This window comes from Adelges cooleyi, unplaced genomic scaffold (assembly GCF_023614345.1).
Source record: "Adelges cooleyi isolate 19-005CV unplaced genomic scaffold, UGA_ACOO_1.1 ACOO_flye_CR_arks_rails_tigmint_CR_PRNA_36, whole genome shotgun sequence".
NCBI lineage: Eukaryota > Metazoa > Arthropoda > Insecta > Hemiptera > Adelgidae > Adelges > Adelges cooleyi.
The window spans coordinates 54,741-75,180 of NW_026096035.1; the positions used below are offsets into that span (position 1 = coordinate 54,741).

At 30.0% G+C, this 20,440-nt stretch overlaps 1 protein-coding gene and 1 long non-coding RNA gene across 2 annotated transcripts; both read left to right on the plus strand.

The window, feature by feature from the left end:
- Positions 1 to 806: 806 nt before the first annotated feature.
- On the plus strand, positions 807 to 4,065 carry LOC126840126 (uncharacterized). The gene is made up of 5 exons (XR_007686047.1): positions 807 to 970; positions 1,198 to 1,243; positions 1,333 to 1,409; positions 2,956 to 3,091; positions 3,164 to 4,065. It is a non-coding gene; the product is annotated as an uncharacterized LOC126840126 (long non-coding RNA).
- Positions 4,066 to 7,604: 3,539 nt separating this feature from the next.
- On the plus strand, positions 7,605 to 8,579 carry LOC126840133 (uncharacterized). The gene is made up of 3 exons (XM_050575640.1): positions 7,605 to 7,714; positions 7,803 to 7,985; positions 8,345 to 8,579. The coding sequence occupies exons 1-3, from the start codon at positions 7,625 to 7,627 to the stop codon at positions 8,543 to 8,545; spliced, it is 474 nt and encodes a 157-aa protein (XP_050431597.1). The 5' UTR covers positions 7,605 to 7,624; the 3' UTR covers positions 8,546 to 8,579.
- Positions 8,580 to 20,440: the final 11,861 nt, after the last annotated feature.

Genomic DNA, 20,440 nt, shown 5'->3' on the forward strand with positions numbered 1-20,440 from the left:
CAGTAAGTAATAGTGATTGTGGAATGGAACGAAAAAGTTAAAACGACTACAATACGGGTAAATACGTTTGTTATTGTATATTTAGGAAAATGATGTCCTACAGATACAAACTTAGAATAAATCCGTAGTTAATCAACTGTCAGTCGGTATTACCCATAGAATACAAATAAAATAGAAATATGACAATCGTATTTTAAACAGATACATTAATATTTCAAAGTTTTGTTAATTCAGCAATTAATTATACACAAAAAACCGATAAGGTGATTTAATATCAATAAATTCTAGAAGAAATATTTGTTAACATGCATCATCCATAGATACTGGATAATCGTGTACCTATCAATAAATTATGTTATGCTTTGTATTATTATTTTTTTAAATATTAAAAAAAAAACATTGTGCACTATTATTTTTGCAGAAAGTATTTTCTATCAGACAGTAATATCATACACCATCCAACGAGAAGGAAAAAGAGGAAATAATTATTGGAATCGCCAGCTGTTTTAACCAATTATTTGAGAAAATGTAAAAAATTATTTGAAAAAAATGTCAAATGTCTACGGCAAAAATTCGAAGACATAATAACATGGCCACTCTGAAGGTAAAATTGTATTTTAATATTTAACAAATATTATACCCGTGGGTCTGAAACGGTCATGTCAGTTGGTGTTTTCATTACGCGTTTGTTGTGTATATCCTTATAATAATAAAACGTTACTGGTAGGCTATTCGTTTCTTCCAGGCTGCGTCCGGCGGCTGTTCATTTTTTCTACGGCCAGATATACGGTGTCATAGCCGCCGCGGATTTCGTCTGGGCCATTGATAACGGCGCACCGCAAGCGGCGGTCGTGTTGTTTATCTCCGAACGGATAAACGTGAAATGTGTCTTAAATATTAACGGAAAAAGTATTTTTTATGGTCAGTGTTTGCGGTTGGGTTTTGGAGTTGAAAAAGTAACGTTCTGTAGGTATGTATACATTACGTTTTTAATATTTCATCGTCGTCTCAATTTCTATTGAACTTATGACGCAGTCGTGTCTTAAAAAAATTAATATAACAAACGATTGATAAACACCGCCATGGCATGTGATAGTAGCGGTATATTATTTTTTCGTTGTTTGTATATTTTTCCGTTGTATATATTTGTAATTACCTACCTACTTATTTTCTATGTATGTGCATAAATTGTTTTAGGCTGTTCCCAATGGGTATACCTACTCTGCGACACTTTCGTTTACCGGTAAGCATTAATATTCTATCTATCTACTCTGTATTTGAATATGACAAATACTACAATTACTAATTATTATTATTATTATACTTTTAAAGGCGTTGTGGAAGTTCTGGCGTCTCATGAAGTCCACAATTGATTTTCCTGCGGCCATCGAAAAATCTCTGCGGTTAAGGTCAGGCATCTCTTCTTAAATCCATTTAATTTACCCATGTATTTGTGTATAATAATATTTGCACAATGATTAGATACTTTGTTAATGAGTAAAACATTATACATTTGTTTTATAATTTAAATAACACCTGGGGCTAATTTTGTGTGCTTAAAAATTATATACATTAATTGACATAAAGTATTGCCTTCAGACATATTATTTTAGCGTTCAACATTCTGTGTTGTTAGACCATTTTTTAAAGGAGTTTATTGTATAAGTTCTTTTTTTTAGTTGCTGTTGGTGTAGATATAACTTAATAATACACTTAATCTTAATAATAATAATAATATTGTCAAATCATTTTTATTGGAACTAATTTTTCATTTAATAGGTGATTAATATTATAATATCTGAGGCACGTTAACATTTCATTTACTATTTCATTATTTATAGAAGTATTCACTTCACCCTAAACAATTTGCTATTGCTATTTTTTTTTTATTGATAATACATAATGAAAAATAAAATTATTTTAACATTCAATTATTAGTAAGATTAATTTTTGGTTAGCCATCTAAAAATATGTCTCTGTAAAGTATCAAATAATACAGGTGTTTGATGCACTGAATATTATTATTATTATGTAACTGTCCATATCTAAACACTTAAAAGTTAATATAAGGGTGTGTCTTAATTTTAGTCAGTTATTGTTGTAGTATAGAGTAGAATTTAAGTAAATAGATTAAGCAAAACAAATTATATGTTCAAATAATGAAATATTATGTACTGTATAACAATAATGCCAATTCGGCAAATCATTCAAATGACCCACATTAACTTAATGTAAAATAAGCAAAACAATATTAACTATTTTTGACTATAAAAGGTGAATGTAAAACAAGCCAAAGGCGTCTCTCCGCTTAGCATTAACTAGGTGGAGAACTTATTGTATCGACTGTTGTTTTGTGCCATTATACTTTATTTCTAAAGTATATTTTCGACTTGCGTATTTATTTATTAACGTTACCTTTAGTGTCTCATTTTTAAGAGTTAAAGTTTACCTTTTAAATAACGTGTGCTAGGACAACCTTTTTAGTGATCAAAATTGCAAATAGTCTTTATTCTTTAAAGTTCTATACTTACGGAAATAGGCATTAATCTTGCACTAGGTATAATTGAATATAGTCCCTAATTACGATTAAACCCGTATTAGGCGTCTGGTTGATTACTACTTAGTGTGGGTTAGTCGTCTGGCTGAAGTATAGTTCCGGAAGGTTTAAACGGCTGGGCATTGGCTTTGATCAACTTTAAAGGATCCTAGTATAACATCTTTAAAAGGTATCACGTTGTGCGTATCGAGTTAATACTGTATACGACATTGTTGTAGGCAATTAAATTGAATTTACAAATAATTAACACCAATTTAAATAATTAAATTAAACTCTTATATTTATTAATTAATTAAATATGGTAGTGCTCTAACGTAACTAATATCGATAAATTAATATCACTTTCATTTCAACGGTTAGGTTAGGTTATTAATTGATCAGAGTTTTTGTTTCAGTAGTTATTCATTTTGATGTTGATTAACGGATAGTTTGCTTTCTAATGTTACCACTTGATTTTTCTACGTTGGATTCACCAATTTGAGAAGACTGTCAATCGGTGATACCGATACAAGCCAAATATTTTGACCAGTATTGGTATGTCTAATTACATTCTTATACATAAATAACATATACTAACTATATACGCATATATTTAAATTTTTACAGTGTCTGTTGATTTCCATGCCTGCCGAAAAATGATAAGAATGTCAAATTGGATGCAAGATCACTTTGTTGATGTTACAAACTCATTTAGCAAATTATAAAACTAATAACTTATTTACATTTTTAACTGCCAATTTTTAAATAATTGTATGTATGATTGTTGATGTAAAATATTTCAAGATGCATTTTCAATATTTTTTGTACTGTAATTCGAATATTACACTTTGGTTAGATTAGATTAACTTATAATTTGTGCTATTCATTCTATTATAACTAATTTAGGTACATTTCATTTGTTTTTTACTATTGAGTTCACAGGATACACAAACATATAATTTTTCTACAATTTTGGACTTCTGACAAACCAGCAGACCTCTTTAGTATACCGCGTGTACCTTTCATGATTAAATTCTAATTCTAATTCTAAACGTACAATACCAAATACTGACATAGATATGATTTCTCAACAGATTACGATTCTAATGACCAATATCTAGACATATTATATAGTATAGGTACTACACTTAAACAAGTTTTGTTTCGCAAAACACCATACCACACATTTAGCCGACTGACCTCTAAACATTTCTTTCTGTTTTATACCATTGCTTACCAAGCCCGTAAAGTAAGCAACACCACATACTTGATTTTCAACATATCATTCAAGTAAAAAAAAAATTGTTTTTAAATTGATATTACATAATGAAAAATAAAATTATATTGAAATTTTTAATTATGATCATTTAGTAGGATGAACTATTGGTTAGCCATCTAAAAAAATATCAATTTATGGATTTAAATATATGGATTAAAAAATATGAATGTATATTAATTTATCTATTACATAGAAAATATGTCACTGGATAAGTATAAAATAATATAGGTATTTGATTTGATGCACTGAATATTTTTATTATTATATTATGTAACTCTCCAGATCTAAAAACTTAAAAGGTTTGCATCGAGACATTTTATTTAACCTCTCTTTGGACGTTTTTATAAGCACTGTCATCAAATAGTCAATAAAAAATCCAAATAATGTTTTTATCACTCTTCACTTCTTTCCCTTTTAAGTTTTATTATATACAGATTGACCTCTAGACATTTCATTCGTGTTTTTTACTCTTGAGTTCTTAAACACTTGAACTTCTGTTAAACCACCAGACCTTTAATATACATATTTAATGCATTATGCTGATATTTACACTCTAAACGTACAGTACGTCATTATCGGGTAATGGCATAGACGGTGATTTCTGAACAAATAAGGATTTTAATTCAACCAATACCAAGACATAACGTACTACGTTTGATACATTTTTGTTATAGGTATCTACAATACACCAGACATTCGATATTTTAGCCTATCGGCTTCTAGACATTACGTTCTCTTTTAAACCATCGCTTACTAAACCTTTAAGTAATGATAATAATATTTTGTATTATCATCGTAGCAGCAGTTATCAACCTACTTGTACCATGGTTTTTGATTGTTGTAGTTAAATAGCCATTCAGTAGCCGCTGTCAATATAGGTCTGTCAACCTACCTGTCATGACGGTGTGTTAGAAAAGTCGGTAATCTATAATTAATATGAATCGCTGGTCAACCAAAATATCACAAAACATTTTATTGTGTTTGGTTATCTGTGTACTCATCTATCGGACAATGTGATCATAAAGAAGTATTTTATTGGCTCCCGGTCTTTGGAAAACCAAAGAAATATAACAATATTTAAGAAAAAATGTAATATCTGTACAAAGTCATAGCTAACGACTAAATGGATAAAAATTAATAATTCAAACGATAACATATTTTTAAATTTTTTGCCTACAAATTTATGGAATTAAAAACATATGTTGCCATTTGAAAACGTGAACTTAGACCCTTTTTATCGTATAAGGAATGACAATAAAAATGTTCAAAGCATTGAAAAATGTAGTAAAACTTATACCTAAAAGAATAGGAAAAAATGTTTTTTCAAAATATTCATATTTTCCGAGAAAATGAGTTTCACTCTGTATATTCTGTAACAGGTATAAAATATGAAAACCTACATTTTCATACGAACAATGATTAAATTTAATAGTTGTATGGTTGCAATAAATACGATAAATATTCTATTAAAGTTCAAAGTTGTATACTTATATTATGATTTTTCCTTAAGAGGGCGTCTCTTTCAATATTATAATAGGTGCTGTTACTCTAAAACCAAAATTAATCGAGATATTTTCAGTCTGCTTAAACATGTAGAGATGAAAAAACATTTTTAAATCGCTTTCAAGGATGCTGTGATAGTCCAAAAAATAAATTAACTACCAAAATAGAGTCTTAGTTATTGAACTAATAGTTACACATCACAGTTTAACCTTTAAATAAAGATTTTGTGAAAAATTGCCTATACTTTACTCCTTAAAAATAGGCGTTGCGATGCCTTCTTAAGATTTGGATGGTTGCTCAAAACTTATTAAAAGTCATTAACTTAAACGCGGCTGCTAGAAGTTTTGACATTGTATTAGGTTGAATAATTTATCTAAGTATTCCCCAAATATAAGAAAAACTGTTATAAATGGAAAATAAAATTTGATTTTTTTTTTAACTGTATAATCGTTTGCTTTATTTTTTGGTTATAGGTATCGAAGCACCTCAGATAAACGAAGGTAACTACTTATCACAGTTTTACATGCATATTATAGAGGTATAGCTTGGTTAATTATGAACCAGATTTTGCAATTTATCTCAACATGTGTCGTTTAATAGGGTTATTCAGAGCAATTGAAAATCCAACTTTATATTTAGTAACTTCTGGTATCGATGGTATAAATTGTTGTAAATCGGCTATAAACCGCATATACTTCAAATACAGATACTTTGATGGAAATTATTATGAAGTTGACAAATATGACAATCCAGCCTATCTCCTCGATGATCAAATCAAGGAAAATAATTAGATGATTGATAGTTTTCATAGTATATTTAGATTTGGGAAATTTGAAATTAAAATAAATTATATTCGAAAAAAAATTGTTTTATCTTGCATCATTTTAATAGTTAAGTTGTATACTAGTTAAATGAATTACTAATGTATGTGAATAGATTATGTAAGTCTTTGTGTACAACATTTCAAACCTTATAAAATAACATATTTTGTAATCTATTCGTTTGGTTTTTAATGTATAATAACGATATGGGTTTTATTGGCATTGATTATGGATTTTTTTGGTTGGAAAAACAATATTATTATGTTCATTGATGATGGTAACATTTCCAAATCTTTAGTAGCCAGGGCATAATATTATCTCAAATCTCAAAAATATGTAGTGAGTGTTTAGTGTCTGGTTATCGGTTTTAACGACGGACGACGGGGTTGATAATATTATTTAACTGCAAGTAAAATGCTACCTGTGTTGAAATCCCAAAGGAATATTGATCAAAACTTCAAGACTTAAAAACGTAATAAGTAACGACCCGATTAATGAAAATTAAAAATCTAACGACGATAGTAAAATTTAATTTTTTACTGCTTTTGTATCGAGTTAAAAATAGTTGTTCTCATTTGGAAAAATGAAGTCACTAATCTTTTAACGTATAAGGGATGAAGTTAAGAATTTTCACAGTATTGAAAAATATAGTAAAATATGAACCAAAAAGAATACGAAATCACGGTTTTTCAAAATATTAATATTTTCCTAGAAATAAAGTGACTTGTTACTATTGTAGACAGACGATCAACTTTGTACTTACCAAAGTCCAAAAATAGAATACTATGCACATTCTTCAAAAAGGTTTTTTTTTAGAATAATTATCACACATTTATTTATAAAAATTATTGTTTCTGAACCGATGATTTCCCCGGCCGTAGGATATTACTAAAATAAACTTGAGTGTCACTGGGCTTCTATCTTACCAATAGATTATTTCAAATCACCATTGACAATGATTAATATTTTTTTTGGGGGATTTCAAAATTGTAATAGATTTGTTATGTACAGCCTCAACCGAGCGTTGGCTTTCTTATAAGTCTGAAGATAGGTCTAACATATTATACCTACAACAAGTGTAAAATACACTTCGGAACTTTTAACGGTAAAAAGTAGAACATATGTTTTTTAAAAAAAACATTCTATATATTTATATATGCTGGCAAATACTACTAATATAGGTAACATGTGTATTACAAACGGCTTGTTTATAACGTAACTGTTATTACATTTGTATCACCGCACCATTTCAGTGTAAAACAACATATTTCTCCGAACCGTTTTTGCTAATTTTTCCTGTTTCGAAGGATTTCTTACAGCTAATACAATATGTATGAACTGTATTTTACGGTTTTTGTGTTGATGATCGTTGTGTTGATTGGAACAATGAGCCAATCAGGACTACATAAAGTCATTTGGAATTTAACGATGGACAGCCGCCATTTACACTGCAGTGTAGATATGATTTCCTACCCGGGTTTTGGCATGGTGTTGCCCGAAGTCAAAAACCTTGACAGAACTTCACTTATTGAATTTGGAAAACCAAATTTGCCGATCCTGCAGGTCGAAACACAGGTAATAAGCTTCTCATAGAAATTTAAATATTTTGCGCTTAAAAGTTTCTCCGAAATCTATTAAAATATAAAATACCTCTCTCAAAAAGTTATATAAGGAAGAACAAGTCAGTTGGAATTTGACGATGGACAGCCGCCATTTATACTGCAGTGTTGATATGATTTCCTACCCTGGTTTTGGCATGGTGTTGCCCGAAGTCAAAAACCTTGACAGAACTTCACTTATTGAATTTGGAAAACCAAATTTGCCGATCCTGCAGGTCGAAACACAGGTAATAAACTTCTCATAGAAATTTAAATATTTTGTGCTTTAAAGTTTCTCTGAAATCTATTAAAACATAAAATACCTCTCTCAAAAAGTTATATAAGGAAGAACAAGTCAGTTGGAATTTAACGATGGACAGCCGCCATTTGCACTGCAGTGTAGATATGATTTCCTACCCGGGTTTTGGCATGGTGTTGCCCGAAGTCAAAAACCTTGACAGAACTTCACTTATTGAATTTGGAAAACCAAATTTGCCGATCCTGCAGGTCGAAACACAGGTAATAAACTTCTCATAGAAATTTAAATATTTTGTGCTTAAAAGTTTCTCTGAAATCTATTAAAATATAAAATACCTCTCTCAAAAAGTTATATAAGGAAGAACAAGTCAGTTGGAATTTGACGATGGACAGCCGCCATTTGCACTGCAGTGTACATATGATTTCCTACCCGGGTTTTGGCATGGTGTTGCCCGAAGTCAAAAACCTTGACAGAACTTCACTTATTGAATTTGGAAAACCAAATTTGCCGATCCTGCAGGTCGACACACAGGTAATAAACTTCTCATAGAAATTTACATATTATTTTGTTTTTAACAGTTATGTACCTACCCCACCGACCAGAACTTGTAAGTTTAAAATTAATTAATGAATTTAACTCTATCGCTGTATTCTTTAAATCTATTTAACAGGTTGTTGGAACGACCTTTCTGACTGGCATCCGAGAAATGGGCAAAGGCCTATTCGCAAAGGTGTGTTACGGAGTTGTGGTCAGTGCAGTAGCTATTGTGCTGATTTTTGCTAGTATTGTCATACTGGTACTCTTACTCACGGCTATTGCACCTTTGATACTTATATTGACTTCTTATGCACTGTTGCTGAAACTACTGACTATCATGGTATTTCTGCCGCTGTTTCTAGTATGGATAATCGTCAGTGTCATTGTAATTTATATCGTTATTCATTTGAAACGTTCACATATCATATAATGTTATCATACATTAACAATTTTCACATAACTTATATTATTTTTGTATATAATAATTGTATATACTCCAAGCAGCTGTACACCACAGCCATGGTGCTTAACCCATCTTATACACATATACAACACTTATACAATCATAAAATGATTTTGTATTTCACAAGTTTACTGGTTTGTTTTTTACGCAAATATATTTTGTAGAAATATCGCATGTTATCGGATCGTTTTTATTAATACCGCTATACAACAGAACATATGTAGTGAAGCTATTTTTATATACCATCGACAATTACTTTTAACTCAATACTTTTACTGACATTTGAAAAAAACGCTTTTACATTCGCCCCGCTTAACCCTGTATCACGTGGTGGCGGTTAGGTTAGTATTAAAACCGTAAATTAAAAAACATCTTGCCCTGTTTATATTAAAGATTTTATTAGAAAACAACTCTAAGCAAACGAAACTCGATTTGTTACAACAACTTTTTTAAATCGTTGTTTACCCAAAGTAATTGCTTTTGCAGTGTATGTCACAATATTCTTTCAGCTGTGCGGTAGTACGCGACGGCCCATGATCTTAAGATTGTCCTAAGATACGTCATAGTAATATTATTATAAGGAAATATTGTTTAGAGGACGACGCACAGTGTTTTCAATCTTATCGTAGCTGGCCAAAAATAGAATTTTACTATAATTTGATATTATTTTTAAGTATAATTATTGTACACTTCATAAGTTTTAGAAATCGAAATTACCACTTGATAACGTTTTATTGACTTTTATACTACGCGTATACTGCATAACTATATCACAAAAATGTAGAAATCGTTTATCTCTTTTTTGGAAATACTCATTAGACGTTGTGAGATAATTATTTTTATTTACCGTACTAGAATTTTTTTTTATTTTTCAAAAAATGGAGATCAATAAAATTGGTAAAGCATTGCTAAAATTACGATTTCAAAAGAGCGACGCGGTGCATATATTAGTGTTATTTATGAAAGGGTAATTGTTTATATAATGTAAAACGCAGTATTAAAACCTATGTTTCTTAAATCAAATAGCATGGCAAAAAAAATTAGGGATTATTAGAGGTTGTAACTTAATATGGTCATGTTCTAAATTTTCTCCTCTATAAAATCTACTAACAAGGGGAGGTCACAGTGATGGCGAGACGGATTTTCTTCAAATTGCGAATAAATGTTATTTATGAGAAATAAAAAGACCCTTATTCGAGCGTTTGTACCAATGCGTCCTAATTCCAGAGATAATCAACTTTGAAATTAACATATTTTTTTGGTTAATCTTAAATAGACCTATTTTACGGTGCTCGGGGAGTGCGCGGTACCGGGTTCAACCCTGGCTACCGCCGCTGCACTTTTTGCATTTTTTTACAACTTTTTTTAAACTTTTATGGTAATTTCTATTGCAAGAAGTCTAAAAACTTATAAAATATTTATATTTTATTACTACTGAATACATTTTTACCCTTAAAAGTACTTGATAACCTATAAAAGCCCAAGGTACATATTGTACACTTTTTAGATTATACAAAAGTTACCTGACTTTAATATTGTTCAGATAGCGTATATTGTTATTTTTTAATTGTATCATTGTGGGAGAACTTGGTTAAGGACAATAAATATGTCATTACATAAATTACAGATTGGTAATCATAATCATAACACATATGACATATCTTAACTCCATACATCCCACCCGGGTCGTAATTTTCCCAATGAAGATAAATTATAATATCACCATCAACATTAATACACTACATTGCTTAACAGAGTATAAATGTATATTTTTTAGTTGTAAAAAAATTATTAATTAATAACCAATAACTATTATAGAAAAATGGAAAAAAATTATTTTTTTAGTCGTACAACTTTACAGGTTAAATTGCACTATACAATAGTGCAGTAAACAAAAAAAAATTGTTATTCAATTATCAGTACGAGAAGTATAATAAATGACGAAAAACCGAATGGAATATATGTTATCAAGTACTTTTAAGGGTAAAAATGTATTCAGTAGTAATAAAATATAAATATTTTATAAGTTTTTAGACTTCTTGCAATAGAAATTACCATAAAAGTTTAAAAAAAGTTGTAAAAAAATGCAAAAAGTGCAGCGGCGGTAGCCAGGGTTGAACCCGGTACCGCGCACTCCCGAGCACCGTAAAATAGGTCTATTTAAGATTAACCAAAAAAATATGTTAATTTCAAAGTTGATTATCTCTGGAATTAGGACGCATTGGTACAAACGCTCGAATAAGGGTCTTTTTATTTCTCATAAATAACATTTATTCGCAATTTGAAGAAAATCCGTCTCGCCATCACTGTGACCTCCCCTTGTAAATTAGAAATGTCGTATCTCGCCGCTTTTGGAAAATAATGACATAAATAAATGAAATGTGATAGTAATTTTAAATTTTTTCTGTAATATTAGATGAATGTAATCAAAAGAAGTCCTTTATAAAAAATGTAGATTTGTTTGATGTTTTGCGGGTTCGAGGTACCTTAACATTAGTTAACGAATTACAAAATATTCTCTGTCAATACATAAAAAATAATCTGTACGATTGTAACAATATAAAACTGCAATGGGACCAGACAGCAGATAATTTTGAAAGATATCTTGAGCAAAAGCTCTTAGGATTTTGTAGCACGGTAAAATCAAAATGGAATGCATCTAATCGTACCTTAAAAACTTTTTTAAATAATAAGAGTGGTTGGAACTAGAATTTAACTTTAAAAAAGGAAATATTATGAATATTAGAATAAGAATATATTATAAACATTATATAACGAATTTTGACCAGCTAAAATAGCAATTGAAAACACTTTGCGACGTCGTGGTGTTTTTTTCCAACCTACTGTTTGAACTCTTATAACATTAAAAATAGTAGTTCAAAACTGGTTATCAACCACTCAACATTTTTAGTACACTATCCTCAAAAGGTTAATGAAATGTATGGGTTACCATTTAAGTTTCAAAAGCTTGAAAACAAAAATAAATTAAGATAAAATACATAAAAAGGAATTTCGCAGCCGGGTTTGGCTGCGAAATTCCGTTTTATGTATTTTAACACGATATGGTATTTTTTAAAAATAAATACAATTTTAATACGAATTTTCAAAACATATTTTTTTCGTAGCTTACATGCATAGCTCGTGTAGGTACAAAAACACCAAAGGTTGTAATGTACAATACGTAGGTTATTGTAAATATTGTTAACTTTTATATTATTATAAACCACAACAGCGTTACAAGTAAAGCATGATTTTGTAGATAATATCTATATTATATTACTATTGAAATGTATACTTGCTAAATGATTTGTTCTTATGGTATAAACATTTTTTACCCTTCGGAAAACCCCAAAAAATTCGACAATGGTTGGATTGAGCAGAAATTTATGAGCATAGAAAATTCGTTTATATAAGAGACATTTTTAATTGGAATGCAATGGATTGCCAAAAGGCATAATATATAAATCAAAATTCTTTTAATTTTTTAATTAATATCTAGATAAACAATGTATGACATAACAATGTATTTTGAAATTATTATTTTGATGATTGTTCTATCCTATAAAAAATGTTCTACTATTTACACCCAATAAAATATATGTTATTATGGTAAAACTTGTTTTTTATCAAAATATGTTTTACTTTACTTTACGCCAAAGTGTTGTTTACAAAATAGCAAAAGCGTTCTACAGCAAACTAAAATTCTTAAAAACATACTGTTGTATGATAAAATATTATTTACATTATTAGCTTATTATTCTTCAAGAATGCACTATAAATACAACTTACAAATCGATAAGAAAATCACTTTTATACTTTTTAACTGAAATTTAAACACCTATTTTAAAGTATTAAAAATTACAAAAAAACAGAATATGAATATAAAATACATTTTGGTTTTGTGTTTTACTATAAATTCTTGGTTCAAACTGTTGCGTTCAGAATTACTGCAGCCGATGAGATAAGAATCATACAAACGGTTATCATCTTGTAAATTGTATTTTATTTTTTTTTTAATTAAAATTATGTCTAATACATTTTCTAATACATTTTTTATTTAGTTCCCCTTGTATGTACATTTTTTCAATTTTACCTAGAATTTGGTAGCAAGTTTTGTTATTGCAATCATTCAAATAATATGTTATCTAAATAATCATCTAGATAACAAATAAATAAAAAAACATATTAAAAGTTATTCAAAAAGTTTATATTATATTTACAATATTTATTGCGCATTAATTTACTTATCTTTAAAGACTATGTGTTATATCCAGCTATAATTTTTAATGATGCGTTTCAATGCTTTTCAGGTTAGAGACAATATTGCTATACAGAATTTTGTTACACGTAGTAACCGAAATACTAGACTGGACATTGAAATTACTACGACTCAATTATTGCATCTTCTGGGCGACAAATATAAAAATTATGTGGGTTATTACATAGGATTTAATCATGTGCCAGATGACCACTTAGGTAACCTTTTGATTTACTACATTTATCGTGTAATAAAAGCTTTCTCTAGAATTGATGCAAAGCTTTGAGGCAGGAGGTTCCTTCCTTCCCGTGCTCTCCACTCTGCGTTCTTATCGTATTCCGACAGTATGGGGCCAAACCAATGTCAATGTTGTTGTACATTTTTATACATACCATGTTGCATACTCTGTGCCCCTCCGGGATTTTTTCTTATTTTTTTTTTGGTTTTTTCGGATGTAATCGCGAACGGTTTTCGTCGTCGCGTGCGTTTGTATAACATACTTGTTTAACTTGTTTATAATGCACTAACTATTGGATTTAAAATGAGTCTACAAGTTAAATGAATTAAAAGAATATATAATGTTTGAATGTGTTAATATTGTACATAAAAAAATATAGCATACTAGCAGTAGAGATACTCTCATTGAATTTTTTTAAGAAAAAAATAATTACTTAGAGGAAATCGAAGAAGTAGGAAAGTACTACAGAATCGTAAAATTAAATATTCATCCCATCGAAAACTATAAATAAATTAGCATTGATAATAGCTACAAATAAAATAATAAGAGTGAAGAACATGCATGTATGTAAATTTTATTTTATTATAGACAATTTAACGTGACACAGCGACAAGAAACATATTACAAATGTAATATACTTGAAATCGTTGTAAGTAGAACTACCATTCTACCTACAAGTTATTAAGAGGTGACTTGCTATGTTTCTAGAGTGGTTTGTATTATTGGGATGTGAAAGGAGGGTAAATAATTATGAAATGTAGCTCAAATTGCTAAATTGTGTCAACACTACTGGTACAATAACACAATCTTGTAATTGTACTCTAATCATACATATTTTGAAATTATTAATTTGTTTGATGATAAAAAAAAGAAGTTTATAGAATATAGAAATAAACATCCTTATACAATGATGATGAATAATTATCGAATTAAGCAATTATTTTTAAATTTCCAAAAATTAGACAAAATAGATACAACTGGAAAAAATTTATTTATAAAATTTGAGTGTATTCTCGTATATAAAAAAATACATATATATATATATTATAAATTAAACAAAATTAGCCTTTATAGTTCTATTTAATAATATGAATATATATTATTATTAAATAAATAATAATTTTTGTATAATAAGATGGTTTAATTTTTAAAACATTTGTGCGTACCATTAAAAGTCGTCAAAGTATAGAATATCCCTTATAACTGCCTTTAAAGTAACTTATGCTTACAACCAGTACCCGAACCCCATGCAATAGTCTATTAATAATTTAAGTTAACAACCTAATCACCTAATTTTAAATATAATTCTAATATAACTAATTCTCATATGACACTTAACTCTATCAAATCTACTACACGAATGTTTCATACGCTCTCAAGAACAGTCAGCTTTGTAAAAGTTGTTGCCAAAATAATATTTACTTAGTTTTGTCAAAGAAAGACACGTTACATTTTACTGCACAAACATGAGCAATAATAATAAAAAAACACTTTTATCTGTTGAATATAATGTATTACGGTATATTAATAAAAAAAAAACCGATTGTTCGGCTTTTTTTTAGTGTAGTAAAACATTATACTACACCTTATATAATAGAAAATCGTTTTTCTTTAAATATATTTTTATTTATCGCACATATCAGAGTTACAGTCTGAGGAAATTTAGGCCATTTAAAAACTCTTAAAAGGGTATGTCACAGTGAAAGAGTGACGGTTTTTCTTCGAATTCTTCTTCTTCCATAGATATAAATCGCAATTCATCTTAATCGTTGTCATTTATAGTTCTCATGTCATGCAAAACCCTCTGTGAGGGTCTTAACTGATTTTGACTCATCGTCAACACGTTTTATAAATTTTAATAAAATGTTTTGTAATGGATTTAAGTCCCAGTTTAACAAGTTGTTTCTATTTTTCAACATTTCTATTGATTCCCTAGTATTAAGGTCTTTAGGGTTATTTACATATTTTAGTAATTTACTGTGCAAACATATTAAATAGGGCTTATGATAAATTGTTAAAAAAAAACAACTTCAAGAAGACATTTTAAATGAAAATACCTATAAAAATGTTAGGTCGGTATATAGGCAGTTATAAATTATATGTTTTTCCCTCCCATTTTTATACAGACAATCTGTACCTACCTCTAGACGCATCAAGAGTATAAGCTAAGAGAAATATGAAAAAGAACAGCTTGACGAAAGCAGTCACCCATTGATGACAATTCCTATTTGTGTTTATTTTATTATTATTATTATTAATGTATAGAAAACGTGTGTTTGTTGCATGTGTTATATGTATTATAATAATAGATACTAATAGATAGATTTAATATCATGCATTAATAAGAAAAAATAATTATAAGCTCAATAAACTTTCTATAAACAATTTGTATTTACAATATAAAACATTATGTGTAAATAGAAACAATAAGAACATAATATATTTTTGTAATTTAAGTAAGTAATGCAAGAATGATGTTTGATCACAATTAAGTAACATTGTTTATAAGAATTAATTATAATATTAAACCTAATTTTTTTACTGCATGTTGTTTGGCTGTGTAATGTACAATGATGCGTTTTCATACGAATCCCTGGTCGACTGATTTCCCAGATATGGTAAGAGTTTCACTGGATTTGTTGGGTTGGTGCTTGCTTGTAGATTAGACTAGTTGAGTGGCTGCAAAGGGTCAACAATGGTATCATCAGATACGGGTTTGTGAAACGTTTGAGGTCAATTTTGGTATTTTTTAGCAGATCCGTTTAGGAATCACGCAAGTTGTTTCATTTATGCTTCCCAGTTTCACCTGTTAATCAAAACAAAACATAAAGATATTATGATTTTTTTTTTTTTAAATTCCTTACAGAACTGTATTTGTGTAGTAACCTTGTAGTAATTTTTCAAAACTTTTTCCCAAAAATTTAAGTTTCTATTGTACAAAAAATGAAAAAATAAAGTCAACAAGACGTTTTTTAATTACAATTATGATTTTTACTTACTTGTTTGATTGAGTTGCTAAGAAATTTCAATATATAGCACAATGCAGCACAACAAAAACATAAAAAACGCTCCTGGGGCAATCCAAGACCTGAATGCACAGAAAATCAGACACATCCCTCAAAACTTGAGAACCAAATGGAGAGTTTGAAACTCTACAAAATACTTCAACAGCATCATCCGAAAAGAGCAATCCAAAATAAAGAGAAAATAAAGAGAAAACCAAAACAAGAATTGAGTAAACACCACTCGTGCAGCATGAACTAGACGTGGAGACACCGGAGCCTTAGATGTTGAAATTTAGCAAACGGCAATGCTTCTGGGCGTTCTTTTACTGACGGCTTGGAAAAACTAATTCCATCGCCTGTTTCAGAAGTTCAAAATTAATTTAATTGGGTCACAAATTGGCCACAAATAGAAAATATTATAAAATCTTAGGTATATAATACCGCAACTTGATTAGCAAAAATATTAAGCTACAAAATTAATGGTGTGTGTTATTAGACAAATTTTGGAAAATATTGTACTTACTCGCTCTACGATGGCTAGTTTAGCTTCCAATTCTTCTATCCGATCGGCTGCTTTGGCTAAGTGGTGTTCGGATATAGCCTTAACGGCTCTGACCACGTGGGACTTGGCTCTCAAGTTGGCTTTAAGCTCGGCCATCTCCTCTTCTTTGGCCATATCTAATACAAAAAAAAAATACTAATAATGAAATACGGTTTATTATCCAAATCTTTCCAAAGACTTTTAAACTGACATAAACATAATGTATTAAAACAACTCTTTTGTTTACCTTTCTCAAACTCTTATAAACAACCGCTCGCTATTACATTAAAAATAATTAATATTATAATAATTTTGTTTTAAATATTATATAAGAAACTTGGCATAAAAACTGTAGCTTAAACATACCTATCTACTATTCGACGAAAACCTCCAATGTTGTTGTGCGAATTTCTATTTATTTAGCATTTTAATATATTAAACTCTTTTATTATAACGACAATTTTATAAGAAGCTACAAAATTAATGGTGTGTGTTGTATTAGACAAATTTTGGAAATTATAGTACTTACTCGTTCGGGCTAGTTGCAATTCTTCTATCCGACCGGCTGCTTTGGCTAAATGGTGTTCGGATATAGCTTGAACGGCTCTAACCACGTGAGACTTAGCTCTCAAGTTGGCTTTAAGTTCAGCAATCTCCTCTTCTTTGGCCAAATCTAATACAAAAAAAAATACTAATAATGAAATACGGTTTATTTTCCAAACCCTCCCTGATAAACCTTGTCGAATATATTGTACTTACCGCCCTTGACCATGTTCGCAATGTCACGTTCAAGTTTAAGTGCAAGTACACTGTGGTCGGTCATGATTGATTGGCATTGTGCAGCTTTTGCGACGATGCCAGTTAAACCGGCCTTGACCACCTGCAGTTCTTTTTTCAGCATTGCTTTTTCTTTTTGGACTTTAGCATTTTTCATGCGCAGTCTTTTCATTTTAAGCTGGCCGCGTACTTGAAGTAGAAAAAAAATTGTTCAAAATGAAATTTTTACAGTTTTTTTTATTTTAATATTTACCATTGCGTTTGCGCTTGACAGTCACCAGTGTCATTTTAAGACTTTGATTTTTGTCCACAAGTTTTTTGTTGCCGTTCTTGACATGGGCCAAATTCGATTCTAGTCCTTTTAATTGGTCTTTTATTTGGTCTCGTTCTTGAAGCACATCATTTATATTTACCTTTTTCAAATAACTCTTTTTTAAACTTTGTTTTTTTTAAAACTTGAATTTTGGAAAATATTGTACTTACTCGCCCTACGATGGCTAGTTCAGCTTCCAATTCTTCTATCCGACCGGCTGCTTTTGCTAAGTGGTGTTCGGATATAGCTTGAACGGCTCTAACCACGTGAGACTTAGCTCTCAAGTTGGCTTTAAGTTCAGCAATCTCCTCTTCTTTGGCCAAATCTAATACAAAAAAAAAAAAAAATACTAATAATGAAATACGGTTTATTTCCAAATCCTCCCTGGTAAACCTTGTCGAATATATTGTACTTACCGTCCTTGACCATGTTCGCAATGTCGCGTTCAAGTTTATGTGCAAGTACACTGTGGTCGGTCATGATTGATTGGCATTGTGCAGCTTTTGCAACGATGCCAGTTAAACCGGCCTTGACCACCTGCAGTTCTTTTATCAGCATTGCGTTTTCTTTCTGGACTTTAGCATTTTTCATGCGCAGTCTTTTCATTTTTAGCTGGCCGCGTACTTGAAGCAGAAAAAAAATTGTTCAAAATTAAATTTTTACAGTTTTTTTAATTTTAACATTTACCAATGTGTTGGCGCTTGACAGTCACCAGTGTCATTTTAAGACTTTGATTTTTGTCCACAAGTTTTTTGTTGCCGTTCTTGACATGGGCCAAATTCGATTCTAGTCCTTTTAATTGTTCTTTTATTTGGTCTCGTTCTTGAAGCACATCATCTATGGCTCGATTGCTTTGCAGAACATACCTGGCTTCGTCGCATTGGGCCTTTAACCCAACGACAACGTTAACAAGCTGTTGCCTGTTAAAGTTTTTGTTGGGTTGTATGCCCAATGCGACGCATAAATTCTCTACAAGCCAATCTAACTGTTTTCCCGCCTCTCTCAATGGCTCCTGGTCCTTCATTTTGTGGTCTACAGCTCCAATTGCGTTTGACATTGTTGAAGATACAGTTATAGTTTCGAGTTCAGTCCAAGAACTAAAAATCGAAGAATATCTAAACAATTAATATAGCAAAGAAAGAATTATGCCAAGACTATAATGAAGTCAAAAATACTTTTGTTTGTTATAAATATAAACACGAAGCTTAGTGTTGACAACGACGCTTTTAAACGGATAAATTTGAACCAACAAATTGTTTGTCAAATTTATTTAAAAGCTTTTTCGATTTTAAATTAGAACCCCCCCCTAAAAAAAAAAGTTATTGTAGATGTCTACATTCGGTGTGCGCTGGACAGTAATACAAGTATAAATGAATTTGACTTCGGATTTTTGGAAAAATTGTCTATAATGTTATAGCCCCGTTGTTAATCTGCTTTAAGCTCTTAAAAAAGTGGAAAAAAAGACAAGGTTACATTTCGTCTACCACTAAGGGTACAATTATTATTGTATTGATAAATACATAATAATATTTTATGTAAGAAATAACATTCACACGATTCATCAAATCAAAACATATTTTATTAGTACAATTATAACATTTTTTTTACAAGTACAGTATGATTTAAATTGAAATAAAGATACATGTTTTGAACGTTTTACATTAACGAATAAAGTATAACCAAAATAGGTGTAAATGATTGAAAAAAAAAACAATTTTAAAAATGATTTCCAATGCAATTGTGCAGTTAAAAACCAACATTTCAACATGTTGTTGTACAACAGTTTTGCAAAAACATGGAAATGCGAACGCTATAGTCATTGATAAACTTTATGAAGATTGATATAAATCGAATTCAAGAGTATCTTTATAGTACAGTTGAATTTCACCAATAACAGTTGTTGCTTTTTTCGATTGGCGCTGAACCGGGTGTGTCGAATATTCTAATAGTGGGATATTTAAAACACGGCATAACCTTTTGTGTTCATGTTGGAATTTTCCAGACATATAGACTGTGTTTTGTTTAAAATAATCTGCACCATGTTTCAAGATGATACTGTTGAGTTCACAGAAGACATCGTCGTCGTTTAAGTGTAACGCATTAATAACGCGCGGTAAAACCATTTGGAAATCTTCAATCAAAAAATCAATGTCTCCGTCTGTATCATAAGCGGCTAGTTTTGGCCTTGAGCTTATCATACGACTTATTTGCATCAGGAATTCCCACGTGAGTCGTACCAACATAAATCTAAATATGCCAACAATGATAATGTTAAGATTGCCAAACATGAGTAATCCTTGCAACCCACTGTT

Coding starts and splice junctions, on each gene's coding strand:
- LOC126840133 (XM_050575640.1), top strand. CDS start 7,625: ATGGTGTTGCCCGAAGTCAAAAACCTTGACAGAACTTCACTTATTGAA. Junction 7,715..7,802: donor TCCTGCAGGTCGAAACACAG/GTAATAAGCTTC, acceptor TCTCTCAAAAAG/TTATATAAGGAAGAACAAGT. Junction 7,986..8,344: donor TCCTGCAGGTCGAAACACAG/GTAATAAACTTC, acceptor TCTCTCAAAAAG/TTATATAAGGAAGAACAAGT.